Genomic DNA, 15,024 nt, shown 5'->3' with positions numbered 1-15,024 from the left:
CAGATGGTAAAAGCACAGGACACGAGATCAAATGCCATCTTGAGGATGTACCTTGTTCATTTCGCTTGGCAATGGGCTCCTTTATCCATAGGTTGGAGATGCTTTACTGCGCCCGTTCCAGATCCCCTTTCAAGGCCCAATGCTCAATCACGGTCTGCCTATATAGACTTTCATTCGAGTATATTTACCTGTAGATGGCCATTCGACGGAATTGAAATGTTTAATGAAGATATTCAAAACAATCAAGACATCACTCACTAAATGATGCTGCAGAGTTGAGAATACCAACGGTCTGATTGCCTGTACACATGAGGCTGACTCCTATCTCACGCGACCTGAGTGAAACCTCCCCATTGTAGCTCGATCCTGACTTGGATCCGCTTCCAAGCCTAGTAAACCTACTGAGATACAGCTGCCGTGCCAAGCTCATATCTAGACTGGTGTAACGTAATACTCAATACGTTTACACCTGAGCCGCTCACCTCAACAAATGGATGCACCGAGGCAAGGCGGAGCGTTTTGTGTACCGTCACACTCGTATAAGTGAGAAAAAATGAGTTAATGAGGCCGCTTATAAGTGTCACGAGTCCTCTCTTAACATTCTTGACACATTCTTCCAACCTAAGCTGCCCACCATGCCCGAATCAGCCAGCGCTGATAGTTTGATGGCTCGACCAGTTTCATCTGTACCCGACGATGACCAAGATCTTTTCAGAGCATTTCTTAATCAATCTCAGGAGTTCACTTTACAATCTCTGGGAAATAGCTAGAGCGAGACTTCTTTATCAAGCCCAGCGCGCCCATACTCAGCCGAGGAGCAAGACATTGAAAATTTGCCCGAGAATCCTGTGCGACATGTCACAGGCCTACGAAATCTGATATCGGACTGGAATCTAGAGTTATTTGCCCTGATTTCCAGCACAGTCTCTCTCAGTGCCCTCATCATCCTCCTTGCTCGCCAGGACGGCCAGCCACTCTCGACCTGGACTCTACCGCTGTCCCTCAACACGGTGGTGTCCCTTCTGTCAGTCATCATTAAGACACCTCTCGCTTTTGTAGATGGCACCTGTCTTGGTCAGGGAAAATGGGCCTGGTTTTTCAAGAGACAGGGTCCACTGTCAGCATTCGTGGCCATCGAAGAAGCTGGCCGTGGTCCATTGGGAAGCCTCACTCTCGTGTGGAAGTTGAAATTCAGGTCTGTATACGTTGAAAACCAGACTCTTATTTGTCACAAACTAACTCAAATTAGGCATTGGGTATGCTTTGGAGTTGGCATCACAATCGCGTTGCTCGCCATTGACCCATTCCTCCAGGGACTGGTTCAATATGTGGGCAAGATGTCCTCGACGACTGAGAGTGGCGCATCCATGATGCGTAGCCATGGGCTTGACGTTGGTGAATGGTATGCTGAACTACCATACACCCTCCAATATCATGGCCAGAGTGCTCGTTTACGATGCTATCAGGGAATACATCCGGATATTGGCTTATCACTGGCAACTCAAATGGGCTTCGTTAACGCATCTATTCTGAGGCCGGTGCAGCCCCCAGGACTATCTTGCAGGGCCGGAAATTGCACCTGGCCGGCGTTTTCGACACTTGGAATATGCAGCTCTTGTGGCGACATTTCTTCGAAGGTGCAAAAAGATTTCTTGGGGGAGACTGATTGCCAACCATTCGCACCTTTCCCTAAAATGACCAGGTACAGCCTACGATCCAGCTATGGTCAAGACAAGGACCCCCCAACCCTTATTAGGGCGACTGGGTATATAAACGAGTCATACGGATGTATGGCAGTAGGTTCGAAGACAGATCTTCGAGTAGTGTTCCGACCCAACGACACGTACTCGTTCAGGAACTGGGACACTCTCCTGGCCTCGTTTGCAGTCCTGCATGTTCAAGAAGAATACTGGTCTAAAAAAATCAAATGGAACGGCATCAAAGTATACGCCACGGAATGCGCTCTACGGTATTGCATTCAAGTGTGCCAGCCGACCATGACGAGCGGGGAGATAGACGAAGGGCTGATTCCTTTCCCCTTTGAGCGCGTGTCTAGCTCATGGCAGCCCGAGCAAATCGATCTCTCAGCCCGTGAAGCTATAGAAAGCACCATCGAAACCTCCCTCGCGCTGGTGAACGAGTCCCACTGTTTGGTAATACCCAGAAACGACCCCCAGCTGAGGCTTCTGGATCAGGAGAATTTGTTACCACCTCGTATCCAACGAATATTCAACGTCACTCAGAGGTTCATAACGACCATGATGAGAGGTCTGGACCCCCAAGCTATAAATTCGATCAATAGAGCATTGTCAAACTCGACAAACATCACCGCTACATTCAATAATGTCGCCCGCCTCATGTCGTACCAAATGTGCGACACCAACGGATCCCCTGTCCAGGGCTATACGGAACAATGGGTAATCTACATCAGGGTGCGTTGGCCGTTGATTTTCGGCCCTGTAGTACTGTTGTTAGCGGCGATTTTGTTTTCCGGTTGGGTTGTGATGGAGTCGCGAGGGATTGAGCTGGAGACGTTCAAGTCTGAGCCCCTCGAGATGCTTCTTCACGGGTTTGATGCCAATTCGAGGGACTATTTGAGGGCTAATCGTAAAGCTGGTCATAGTATTGGGGGTAACATGATTCAACTGGAGGGGGCGGTTGAGGGGCCAGAGTTGAGACTGAAGGAGGGACCGAAATGATCATTGGCAGTGATGGTGGGAGTATGTGTTGGTGGGCCAATAACCGGAGACAAAGCCTAAATAGAGCCTCCGGCCTATACCGATAGTGTTCCATTATTGAAACGACCGTAGGAAAAAGTGTCGTAGGCGCCCCCCTGGAGGAGTTCAGGCCAAGTTCAGTACCTAGTCATGAAACCGCTCATCCACAACGGAGGGACCATAACAGCGGCACGGTACCTTAGTCATAGCCACGCGGCATTATAGATAGCAACTAACGAGTCCGTACCAAATGCACAGCCCAGAATAGCAGTGCCAGATTTCCTATCTGAACTCATCGCATCCGAAGTGGATCGCCTAGGTGGAACGAGGCGGGCGGCCCGCCCGTCCGCCCGCCGAGCTCATGCATGAGGTTATCCACGATGGCATCAACCTAGTTGGAACCCCACTACTCTTCTCTTCTCAAGCACTCCTGACTCCCAAAGCCCTGCCAACATTACAAATCATGAGACCTCCTTCATGTTTATTTAACTGCAGCTATGGTCCACAAGTCGACCTTCAGCTCACACAACTCCTTCTCTCTCAACTATGAGACCAACCCGAGCTCTTCGCTTTTTCAGCATGTCTACACAGACTCGCAATGCCTTGGTAGTCAGAGATCACGCAGGGAAGCTCTCTCTGGTTCAGGAGCAGCTTCCCATGCCTCAACCCGGTCCAAACCAAGCACTTGTCAAGGTCTTTACCGCAGCGCAAAATCCAACCGATGTGCTATGTTTCGATAACAAGATTTTCGGCAACGGAGCCGTGTTGGGCTGTGACTTTACCGGAAAGGTCGAAGCACTTGGAAGTAATGTCACACGCTTGAAGGTTGGAGACACCATCGCCGGCCTTATCTGGGGAGGTAAGTATTGGCTATTTGATACAGTTGCTACTAAACTGACATCGTTAGGTGAGATCGAGGGCCAAGGAGCCTACAGTGAATACACACTCGCCGACGAGAAGATCTGTTTCAGATTCCCCGATAATATCCCTCTCGAGCAGGCCGCCACTGTGCCCTTAGCTGCTACGACGGCCTGGCTGGCCTTGTTTCGATCCCAGAGTCTTGCCATTGATCGAACTGCAGGATCAGATGTGCAATTGCTGATTTGGGCAGGAAGCAGTACGTAAATTCCCATGACTTACAGACTTACGTTGACATTCAGGTATCAGCTAGTGTTGGACTCTATGCTGTTCAGATCGCAGCCTTATTTGGTTTTCAAGTTGCGACAGTGTGCAGTCCACGACATTTCCCGCTTCTTCACTCTCATGGAGCCAAGTATATCTTCGATTACAAAGATCCTGACGTTATTCAGAAGATCCGAAAGGCTCTCCCTGACATCAAGTACATCTTTGACACTATCGGAACTCAAAGCTCGTCCGTAAGGGCATCTCGAGCCATGGGTGATTCAGGGGGTGTTTTGTGCACCGTCCGTCCGGGCAAGGAGTTCACTGAAAAGGTCACAGCGCGGACAAAGGTGACGTCGGTTCTTGTGTTTACCTCGTTCCTCAAGAATCACCAGATGGGTGCAAATCTTTTCCCGGTCAGTTTTCTCGAATGACTTCTGGACCTTGCTCTAACATCCCGTTAGGCGTCTGAGGAGGATCACCAGCTTGCTTCCGAATTTTATGAGGAGCTTCCTGGCCTCCTTTCTGAGAATAAAATCCGACCGAATACTCCATGGGTTATCAATGGATTTAATGGCATCCCAGAAGGATTCCAAGCCTACAGGGATGGTAAAATTTCTGGGTACAAGGTCGTGTATAATCTTGAGGGGTGATTTTGGAGAGTGCTATGAACTAGCAAGGCGCCTGTACTTTTTTACCTTTACTTAGAACTAGTTTTACTTACTATCAAAATACGAATAGTACTGCTTGATATAGGCTTGATTTCCAGATCCGAAAGATCGAGGGGTGGTAGCAATCCGAAATCAGCTGAGGAGGAACAACCACCTACTAACCAATGCCGAATTTGGCTGCTGAGTAATGAACAATGCCCACTTGAGGGGATCTGGGCCAAAAAATAGACGCAAAAAGAAACATACAACACCCGGCATTCGCCAGTCGTCACCGACCTGACTACTACTCGGGCGCTCTTCAGTTTATCTATGGGAGAGCGGACGGGATCCCGAGTTCTCTAAAGGCTGTGGTCGTATGTACCTGGGATAAGACCAACCCGCATCATAGCTGTGCTGCTGCAACTAGCCACATCCACCTAGGTGTGATCGCGTGCTGCTCCTTTATCATGGCCCCTTCAACTAGGCGGACTGCAATAGCATGCACATTTTGTCGTCAACGGTGAGTTCATGGATGGTTCTTTAGTATGAGAGGCAATATCTAACATACGGCCGTGTTTGTATCAAAGAAAGAGGCGATGTGACGGCCGGCAACCACAATGCAAGACGTGCCGTGAAAAGGGGCAACAATGTGTTTATACCGAGACCGAGACACAAGAGTAAGGATGCAAGTTTAGCACCGCTTCTTTGAACATCAAATGACTGAGCTTTTGACAGTGAAGAAGGTCCTGTGACCCAGTCAGCTCTCCTACAGCGTCTCAGTACCATCGAAGCCCTTCTTAATCAACACTCGGCATCGATATCCGCTTTGGAAAGGAGACCTGAAACATCACCTACCTCCGTTTCGTTGCCCAGAACTGAGCCAGCAAGCACAACGTCGAACAATGAGTCTCCTCTCACCTCCGGCGATGCCATATCTCACATTGCCCCTTTCTTGACGGGCAAGCCATCAGAGACGAGATTTCTAAGCAACCAAGATGAAAACCTCCCCCCAATCACAATACCGCCAAAGCATCGGACGAGTGCAAGCCACCTTCTTCTCTTGCCCCAGATAGCACGTTTGACTGGTGACTATCCAGAAGACTACTTTTTTGGGCTTGAAAATGCTCGCCCACGTACCACTACTGCACATTTCCTGCTCGAAGATTCCACAAATGCCTTTAATGAGCATCCCAATATCGACAGATCCTCTTGGGACTCTTATGTCGACGTCTTTTTCGATATAGTTCAACCATTTCACCCTTTTCTCAACGACCATGAACTCAGAACGCAGTGCGAAGAGGTAAGGAGCCAGGGCTTCGGCTCTGACTCCAAATCTGCTCTTGTCATGGCTGTATTGGCTTTGGGCTCAACAGTTTCAGCTCCGGTTGGGACGCCACCTCGCCAAGGCGATAGCTCTCCAATGGATGTTTCCAGATCAACCTCACCGGGATCCAGCAACCCAGACAGTACCATTGGCAACACCCTCATGCAAAGAGCATTGCGCATATTGTTTGCCTCTTGGATGGTATCGTTTGGTGGAGATGTCGTCATGTCCCAGGCATTGCTCCTGTGTGCCCTTTATTTCACCTATACGGTTGACCCCCTGATGGCTTGGCGACTCGTTCACATGGCTTCAACGAGTATCCAGCAAGTTTTGAATCAGTTAAGCCACCTAGGCCGACTTCTTTATGGATTTATCACTAACCCTGGGCCCTAGATGCCAAGACTTCTCGTCGAAAGATACACAAGTTCAAACCCTCACACGACTGAGCTGGGTATGCTTCATTTTGGAAAGGTATGCAGAACAAGACCGGAGATATCATGAGACCTCAATGTTTAACTAGCTATATAGTGACATTTTAGCCGAGTTTAACCAACCAAGAAGTGGAATCGAGCTTCTAGTGGACAAACTTCCGTTCCCAGATTACGGAGGTCCTGCCTGCCCCAGCCATCTCTACGTCCTCGCCGAGATATCCGCAAGATTATTGCTGAATCGCATTCACCACAGCCTCTTCTTCACGGATAACCTGACTATTTACACGGGAGGTAACCCGAGTGCCTCTGACCAAAGTCAATCATCCATACTGCACCCAGACGCATCACTGGTTAGAGTCTGCGGTGAACTTGACCACCAACTTGAGACTTGGTACAACTCACTCCCCGAGGTCATTAAGCCGAATCTGGAGGGTACTCCAAGCGGTGACAAACTTGCATCTCTTTTGAGGCTGCGTTACTGGTCTGCTAAACAAGTCATCTTTCGAGCATTTGTGATCCACGTCACATCCATTGATGACAAGGTTGCTGATCAAGTTCCTCCTTCAGTGTTGGAGATGTGTCAAGTCTGCTTGAATGCCAGTCGCCTGTTCATCATGACTGCAGAGTATATACTCTCCCATCGAACACCGTACACCTACAGCGTCGCTCAGTGGTGAGTTCCCCAAAGCCAAAGCTCATTGGTACAGATTTATACGCAGGTTATTAATTTGAGAATGCAGTTGTCTAACAAACAGCCTCACACTCTCTATTGCGACATGTTCAGATGTGTTACTCGAGTTCATCGGCAGTGATATTTATAACCTCCTTCATCAGACGATAAAGCTTCTAGAACCATGGAGCGAAGACTGTCCTAGCATCATGTCTGCGCTTCATATGGTGCAATTGGTGGAGCTTCGACTGAGTCAATACTATAACTAGGTTGGGTCTTGGGCAAATTGTCTGCCAAGGTTGGAAGCATCAGAGTAATTGAACCTTTATGCAGTAAAGCTGCTCCCATTCTCATAAAAAAAAATAGCCGGCAGTCTACACACAAGTATCGCTCTTTGATTCGTTTTCACAGGGGTGGATTTGACTGAGCTATCGCAAGGTAGCTCGGGATAGGATTCCAGTTTCTCACACGCCTGCTGAAACTTAATCTACCCCCTCGACTGAGCCTTCCCAGAACAGTACCAAGACGAGAGATTGAAATTTATTAAAGAGCGAAGTAGCAGCAAGAGAAATGCTGCAAAAACGGCCTCAATCATGAAAAGTCCAAGTGTGTAGGGTAAGCGACTCGCCAGCTCAGGCGGAAAGTGCGTTGTTCCGCTTCCGCGAGATCTGGCCTTATCATGTGAAGACGTGGAAATCATGATGAAGGCCCCTGTCGTCAGCTATCGTGTACTTGCAAGCTGTCCATGTCCACACAAATTTCATCATGGTAAGAAAAAGAGCGCTCGGCTCTCTTGAGGATATTGCCTTGCTAATATGCGTTTCTAGAATATCTCGTATAATTCTGCCTTGCGGCAGAGCAAGTCTCTCCGCGCGGAGCTCTCCAACCTCAACACCAAACCCCAAGCATCTCCAGCTGAGATCGGCAACGTGTCTGCCTCGATCGCCTCCTTCACCAAGACCCTCGACGAGTACCAAAGCCTCGCACGCCAGGAGATTGTACCGAAGAAGCAGGATGAGGCATTCGAGCGAGTAAAGAGGTTCCGCGAGGACCTGTCCGACTTTCGATCGCAAGTCGATTCGCTTAAGAAGGTCCGCGAAGACGCACAGCATCAGGCCAATCGCACAGAACTACTCGGGAGAAGACCGTACAATGCGACACCCGAGAACCCTTATGCGAATGCTACTACCACAACGCAATCTACTTTTCAACCTCGACACTCGTCCCATCCCAGCGGTCCCTTGACGACTGGTTCCCCCGACGAGATGCGTGAGGCGCATGCGTTCCGAGAGCAAAACTTCTTTGCAAACACGAATCAGGCGCTGGATGACTACATAGCCCGTGGGCAGGCAGTTCTTGGTGACCTTGGCCAGCAGCGCGAGATGATGAAGAACACACAGAAGAGACTTTATAACGTGGCCAACACTCTGGGTGTCAGTGGAGATACCATCCGTATGGTCGAGCGGCGCGCGCGTGAGGATAAATGGATCTTCTTTGCTGGTGTCGTCATCTTCTTCCTGTTCTGCTGGCTGGTGCTTCATTTCTTGCGATGATGACGGAAGGTGGTGCTTGGATGGGTTGAGAGAGTATATATATGTCTATGGGCATTGTACAGCATCAAGGCATCAGCGTTGGCGCTCAGGAGTTGACTTCTTTTTTGGGCGAGTTTGTTTTGGTCATGTCATACCACACCTCGAAGCGTATCAAGTACTGAGTCCAGGCCAAGAATATTTGAGCTTTCAGTTTATGCATTGCATTCATTACTACTCGTGGTGGTCTTCACCCTCGCCCTTTTTGAGCGCCACCGTGAAGAGTACGTCCCTGTCCGTCGTGACCTGCACGACCTGCACATCGGGCAGGATGTGGTTGCTCGTGCTGAGGCGTCCGCCAATCTCAGTGTGCCAGTCGGTCACGTCCCACTCGAAGCCATGCGTCGTGATGTTGGCGGGCTCCTTGAGGGGGATGATGCCAACGTGCTTGCCAAACGAGTCCTCCTCGCCGTCCTCGCGGACCTGGATGTTGTGCGTGCCGGGCTTGAGCAGGAAGGTGAGGCTGAAACCCGAGAGGAGGTAGATTTTGCCAGAGGCGTAGTTAGGGTCTGTCTGGAAGAGGTAGAGGTGGTGAAGCTGCGAGAGGCCCTGGTCAACGCGACCGCCAATGCCCCCGAGAGCGACGATATCGATTCCGCTGGGGTACTCTTTTCGAATCCAGTTGATGGCCTTGGCAAAGTCGGTTGACTCTTGGTCGGCGTCGTGGATAACAGTTGCAGGCGACGGTTGGGAAGAGTAGAAATCGCGAACTGCTGGGCTGAGAGAGTCGAGGTCGCCGATGATGAGCTGCAGGTTGGACTATGAGGAGTTAATACCATACTCGGGTCCAAAGGGCCATCCATCTCATGATATACGTACGTATTTGCCGTGGAAGGATGAGAGCTTGTGGAGTCGGTTGGCTCCGCCATCGGCTGCCACTCTCACCGAAGCTGTATTCACTTAGCATCGCACATGGGAGCCATGTAGCGCAACATGAGCGATCAATAAAGCTACGTACAGTTCTTCCAGAGCTTGCGCAGGTTAACTCCATTCTTCAAAGGCTGGTTCAAGATGAGTAGAGCAAAGTCTTGAGGACTGTTGTATTCCTGCAGCAGCTTCGCGGGCCGCCATTCGAACGTCTGAGATGCCATGGTGTGAGGTGTGAGGTGGAGGGCGAGGTGGTCTGATGATCCCCCTTGATGAGCGACTCGCCGACAATAAAACGTGACTGTATTTGCTTTTTGGTCTCTGCTGGTGAAGGCGAGAGGAGAGAAAGAGGGAGAATGGGTGAATGCGAGACAAACAAAGGCCCTTCCCCTCGTTTCCTGTGCGACAAGCTCTCTTTGGGTTCTCAACGGGTAGAGAGCAGCTGACTGACTTTTGTGCCAATTAAGCTTTGATGGCACAACGACCCGGTTCCAGCCAGAAAAATCAAGCCACGGGCTACCCCAAAAGCTCCCTTTATTTTGTCTCGAGGCGTTGGATGAGGCAATGATCAGAAATGAGTGGACGCCATCCAAGCTCAGGTGTGGGGGAGCATTGATGGCTGATAAGATCCAGACGGGTGAAAGGCAGAGCTAGGGTGATGCGAGGAGAGAGAGTGTAATGGTTGGTGCTGAAAGTAACAGAGCTGCTAAGAAGTGATTATTATCAAATGTAAATAATTGACAGATATATATCTCTAAAATATGGTGCAATTCATCCAACAAGCAACCTCATGATCACCGTCAACAGCCGTTATCACATCTTATCGGAGAATCTCGGCGGTTAAATCACGGCAACATTTTTTTTTCCCTCAGCCGGAATCTCGGCGAACATTTCCAAGCATCATCCATCAATTCGAATTGCTCCACCGGGCTCCGGGTTTTGCTGACCAATTCGTCCTCCGTGTCTTGATTTCGAGCTTGCGCCTTTCCTTTTCGTTTCTCCTTCACATCCTGTAGACATATTATCGCCATGTATCGAACAACCTTGCGATCGGCCTCGAGGCCTGTAATTGCTAGTCTGCGCTCCAGCACCCTCCGCGCCGCTCCGAGACGATTCGCTTCGACTGCTGCTCCTGCCGACAAGTCCCGGACATGGAAGAGCTCCGTTGCGCGATTAGGTCTGGCCGCTGCGGCTGTGTATTACTACAACACCAGCCCGGTCTTTGCTGAGGAGGCTGCTTGTGAGTATCAATGGTTTGGTACAAGGGCATGCGACTGACCTTGCGCCAGCACAAAAGATTGCCGCACCCGCTGCCTTTTCCGACGATGATCTTCCCACAGTCGACTCCGTTCTCGAGGAGAAGCGGAAACAGATTAAGAAGCAGAGCCCCGAAAAGAAGCCCGCCGAATCGCTCGAGCCCGAGACTGGTGCCCAGAGCACGGTAGCCGCTGATGGATCACCCGCTGCGCTGGAGGAGGAGGCCGGCCAGCAGGGCGCCTTTAACCCCGAGACTGGAGAGATTAACTGGGACTGCCCTTGCCTGGGTGGAATGGCTCACGGCCCTTGCGGCGAGGAGTTCAAGACTGCCTTTAGCTGCTTCGTGTTCTCAACTGAGGAGCCCAAGGGAATGGACTGCATCGACAAGTTCCAGTATGTCAAGTGCTTATGGGATATGTATGGAGGTATGCTAATGGTTTGGTAGGGGCATGCAAGAGTGCTTCAAGAAGTACCCCGAGATTTACGGCGCTGAGCTAGCCGACGACGAGGACGGTGCCCCTACCCCCGACTTTGGCGACGAGCAGCCCGCCCCCGATGCCCAAAAGACTTCCGCCGAGCCCATCGCCCCCATCGCCCAATCCACACAAACCCCTCCTCCCCAAGAGGCTCAGAAGGAGTCACCAAAGGCCCAGCCCGAGGCTGCCCCCGTAGAAAAGAAGCCCGAGGTAGAGGAGAAGCAAGAAGAGCCCAGGGTTGAGGTGCCCAGGAAGACCTTGGAGTCGGAGCCTCTGCAATCCCACGACGCAACTGCTGCGAATGCAGAGATTCAGATTCTCGAGCAGGAGGCTGCACGAAAGAAGGCCGAGCAGAAGAAGTAAGAAAAAAAGGGTGTAAAAAAGATTATGGAGCGATGTGTTGGCGATGTACGTTTTGTAAGATATCTGGGATCTTGGCATGGGCGGATAGACGCCCATCTCTGTACCAACGCTGTATCATGAAGAGGACGGAACAGAAACGCCATGAATATGTAATAGACGTGATCACATCTCACATTCTCTATTGGCGAAGTGACAATGTTCGGGTACAAGTCGGACTTCATCTTGGTTCGTTTTCACTCGTGTGGTAGTTATGTTACAATTATTGTGCCTGTGCGTGTATTGATTGAGATGGGTAATAAGCCGGTATCAAGAGACTATCAAACAGTGCCAAACAATGCAACAAGAAACTGGGACATGTCACGCATCCTCGCACCAGCTCGTGGCAGGGCAATAGATGCGCGCCACCAGGCACAGTAGCCTTGTCCCCTGGCTACCTAGGAGGTTCATATACTCCTCGCTTCGCTTCATTATGTCGTTTTCATTGGGCCCCCTCTAGGAACCGCCCTTCTTGCCCTTGTACAGATACCGTCCAAGGACACCCTCGGCCGCGCTCACGCTGGCCAGGATACCAGCACCGATGCCAACGGCCTTCCAGTCGAGCTTGCCCTTCTCGTACAGACCCCAGCCCTTGTAGCCTAGGTACGCACTCAGGCCGACAACGGTAGCAAAGTTGGCAATGACAATACCAGTAGCGCTGCCGTCGGAAAGACGAGAGAATTGCCGGATCAGCCAGTTGTCGGTTTGGCGGGCCTTGGCGGCAGCGGCATCACGCTTGCGCTTCTCCTCGCGGGCCTCCTCTTCTCTCTCGATGCGAGCCGCTTGGGTCTCGGTCTTGACGGGCTGGTCGAGGAACTCGGAGTTGACGGTGTGCACAGACGGCAGGTCAACGTCGATGAGGGAAGCGGTGGAGGCGGATTCAGTGGAGATGATCTCAGGAGGCTGAGGAGCAGCAGCCTTGGAGGGGTTAGCTGGAGATCATGACTTTGAGGGTTTTGAAGCAAAACTCACGTCCTGGGGGGACTGCTTGGGTCCGCTGGCAGCAACGTCGGCGTAAGACACTGGAGGGGAGTCAGTGACTGTTCTCGGCCGAGAGGATGTAACTATGACGTCGGAACTTACTGATGACTTGTGTGATGTGAGGACAGGTGTTGAGGGTGATTACTGAGAGTGGTATTGTCTCGCAAGATTATGGAATGAAGCAGTTTGACCGACAGAAGAGAAGCCGAGAAGTGGTGAGAGGAGAAAGATGGATGGAGGAGAGCAGAAGATGGCGCCGCATGTGACGCTGATCACGAACCGCCCGCACTTTTGAAGCTACCGCGGCAGGCGATGACGTATGCGGCTCGAGACCCACTCTGAGCCGGGATGGAGAGGAAAGAGATGGACAAAGCAGGATTTTTAGTCACAATTGGAGTCCAGGAACAGGAAAAAGGGACGAATTAAAAGGCGCAATTGGATAATCAGTGGTCATGATGAGGTTTGATCCAATTCTGCGTTTGTTAACCTCGGGTTTTGAGCAATTGAGTGCTGACTCATATTGGCTGTGTCTCTCTACCTCTACCATCCCTTCCAAGGAATCCATGCCTCTCTCACGATCCCTTCTCCATCAGCGACATAATACACGTAAAACGCCGCCGCAGTGATGCATGCGTGATTGCACCACAATTCGACCCGCTGCCCAACCTCGAAGTTGTCCTCGACCTTTCGTCCCTCCTCGCTGGTGCCCAAGATGCCGTGCTCCTGCGAGAGTCGCACCACGCCCCACGCCTGCTTGCCCACCACGCGGCCGAATCCGGTGAAGGCGCTCGCCTCGCGCGACAGCGCAATCACGCCTGCGTTAACAAGCGCCTCGTTCCTCTCCGGGTACACGCTGCACACCTCGGCCGCCACCGAGACGGCTTGCTGGGCTTCGGTCACCAGCCCCGTGGATACTTGCTGAAGGTCGTTGCTGGGAAAGTTACCCGCGTGGAGCTCGAGCTTGATGTTGGCTGGCATTGAAGCCTTGAGGCTCTCCACTACGTGTGCTGTTGGTGTACTGCCCACCGAGATGACCATGTTGCGGTCTGAGGGGAGGAGCTTGGCTGCTGAGAGCACGCTGGAAACTTCAACGTTGAGGGTTTCCTCGGCTTCGTTTCGCGACCTGCCCGCGTACGAGTGTCCGGCGTGACAGTAAAATCCGTAGATGCTAACTGCCGATGACTTTTCGGCGCGCTCTACCAGGCTATGGAGCGCTTTGCTGTTGGTCTCCACCCCCGCTCGGTGCGAGCCGACGTCTAGCTTGACAAAGATGTCCCAGGGCTGCTTGCTCGAGTCTGACTGCTCGAGGAGCGCTATTTGCTGCTCATTGTCCACCATGAGGAGGATGCGTAGCGATTTTCGAAGTTCAACCAGCCTTGGCAGAACACTGGGGTAGACGGGAAGCCCGTATAGACACTGCGCTCTCACTCAGTTTCTCCTCCATCTTGCTACTTTGTGGGGAATCCTTACCTCGTCTAGGATGCCCTCTTTCACCAGGGGCAGGGCACCCTGGATCTCGGGAATGGTGGAGGCGACGATACCCCTGTATTTTCCGCCCGCGAGCATCATCCTCGTCACCTCGAGGGACTACAGAACCGGTAAGCTTTCTGGGGTGATCAATTGCTTGTAACACGTACCTTGAGCGTTTTTACATGAGGTCTGAAACCGATGCCGAGCTTTTCGACGTCGCGGTGTAGGGTGTCGACATTTTGCTTGAGGACGGGGAGATTGATGACGAGGGATGGCGTGGGGAGCTCGGAGATGGGCTTTCCGATGTAGGATTTGTAGTTTTCAAGTGAGTGATCCATGATTGAAGTCTTGAATGAGCTTTGTGTATGTTGGATGAGGATGATGGTTGAGCTGGACGTGGGGTCAAGGAGGGGGCAGTCGACGCTCTATATGCCGCAGCTGTTGAACTGACAGCACAACGCTCTCGGATCTTGATGTTCTACAAATAAAGGAGAAGAATAATTGAATGCGTGAATTGTCGCGTTCCTCAACGTGAGGAGTTCATGGGTCAAGTAGTTGCGCTGGCGGTGTCTAGATGTAGGGCCGATTACTAACTCACCGCGGTAAAGTGTTTGATTCGCCGCGGGAAACACGCTCGATAACGATGGGGCCGCTGTTTGAGGTGTTTACCAGGTTCAGTCAATTGAGTTGTTTTATGGAAAGCTGATTGAATATTCTTTAACTCTTTGAATTTTCTAGGGTTCTTGTTGGCATGAACTGAAGCATGATTAATGAGGAAAAGTGAGAGGGAATATGGTTCGCGGCTGCATGCTGAAAAGCTTCAAGGATCGTGATGATGGGGCTGGAGTATTTAACGATGATATCTATATACTTACGAGCGTGAGTAAAGTTTCCTTAAATAACATTTTGGGTGTGATATTTCAACCGTCAGAAAGGAAATTCTGCTTCACTTTTTAAATTCTGTCGAGACCGAGAACAATCCGAGGGGTCCTGCTTCGTCATTTGTTGAATATGATTTATTTATTAGACACTATCCATCCGTCTCGTTCCGTCGTATACCATTATAGTCGA

The 15,024-nt window shown here is 51.0% G+C and overlaps 5 protein-coding genes and 1 non-coding gene across 6 annotated transcripts; 3 read left to right on the top strand and 3 right to left on the bottom strand.

Annotated features, from left to right (window-relative positions):
- Positions 1 to 3,296: 3,296 nt before the first annotated feature.
- On the top strand, positions 3,297 to 4,492 carry LRP88_01176 (zinc-binding alcohol dehydrogenase family protein; the record flags this gene model as incomplete). Its single annotated transcript, XM_083237870.1, has 4 exons — positions 3,297 to 3,576; positions 3,625 to 3,834; positions 3,885 to 4,255; positions 4,304 to 4,492. 4 exons carry the CDS (start codon positions 3,297 to 3,299, stop codon positions 4,490 to 4,492), a joined length of 1,050 nt encoding a protein of 349 aa, XP_083106375.1.
- A 259-nt stretch (positions 4,493 to 4,751) lies between these two features.
- On the bottom strand, positions 4,752 to 4,867 carry LRP88_01175. The gene has a single exon (XR_014475138.1). It is a non-coding gene; the product is annotated as a 5S ribosomal RNA (ribosomal RNA).
- Positions 4,868 to 7,679: 2,812 nt separating this feature from the next.
- Positions 7,680 to 8,467, top strand: LRP88_01174 (acyl-coenzyme A:6-aminopenicillanic acid acyl-transferase-domain-containing protein; the record flags this gene model as incomplete). Its single annotated transcript, XM_083237869.1, has 2 exons — positions 7,680 to 7,682; positions 7,742 to 8,467. 2 exons carry the CDS (start codon positions 7,680 to 7,682, stop codon positions 8,465 to 8,467), a joined length of 729 nt encoding a protein of 242 aa, XP_083106374.1.
- A 210-nt stretch (positions 8,468 to 8,677) lies between these two features.
- Positions 8,678 to 9,594, bottom strand: LRP88_01173 (thiamine diphosphokinase; the record flags this gene model as incomplete). Its single annotated transcript, XM_083237868.1, has 3 exons — positions 8,678 to 9,262; positions 9,323 to 9,393; positions 9,462 to 9,594. The coding sequence occupies 3 exons, from the start codon at positions 9,592 to 9,594 to the stop codon at positions 8,678 to 8,680; spliced, it is 789 nt and encodes a 262-aa protein (XP_083106373.1).
- An 805-nt stretch (positions 9,595 to 10,399) lies between these two features.
- On the top strand, positions 10,400 to 11,466 carry LRP88_01172 (coiled-coil-helix-coiled-coil-helix domain-containing protein; the record flags this gene model as incomplete). Its single annotated transcript, XM_083237867.1, has 3 exons — positions 10,400 to 10,610; positions 10,660 to 11,020; positions 11,073 to 11,466. The coding sequence occupies 3 exons, from the start codon at positions 10,400 to 10,402 to the stop codon at positions 11,464 to 11,466; spliced, it is 966 nt and encodes a 321-aa protein (XP_083106372.1).
- Positions 11,467 to 11,958: 492 nt separating this feature from the next.
- Positions 11,959 to 14,291, bottom strand: LRP88_01171 (putative serine dehydratase domain-containing protein; the record flags this gene model as incomplete). Its single annotated transcript, XM_083237866.1, has 7 exons — positions 11,959 to 12,420; positions 12,475 to 12,524; positions 12,586 to 12,627; positions 12,764 to 12,821; positions 13,138 to 13,899; positions 13,954 to 14,070; positions 14,121 to 14,291. 7 exons carry the CDS (start codon positions 14,289 to 14,291, stop codon positions 11,959 to 11,961), a joined length of 1,662 nt encoding a protein of 553 aa, XP_083106371.1.
- Between the last annotated feature and the right edge of the window lie 733 nt (positions 14,292 to 15,024).

The sequence above is a fragment of the Fusarium phalaenopsidis genome (genome assembly GCF_050370095.1).
Source record: "Fusarium phalaenopsidis strain FUZ10S chromosome Unknown contig_32278, whole genome shotgun sequence".
Taxonomy (NCBI): Eukaryota; Fungi; Ascomycota; class Sordariomycetes; order Hypocreales; family Nectriaceae; genus Fusarium; species Fusarium phalaenopsidis.
This window is presented reverse-complemented; position numbering and strand designations above follow the sequence as displayed.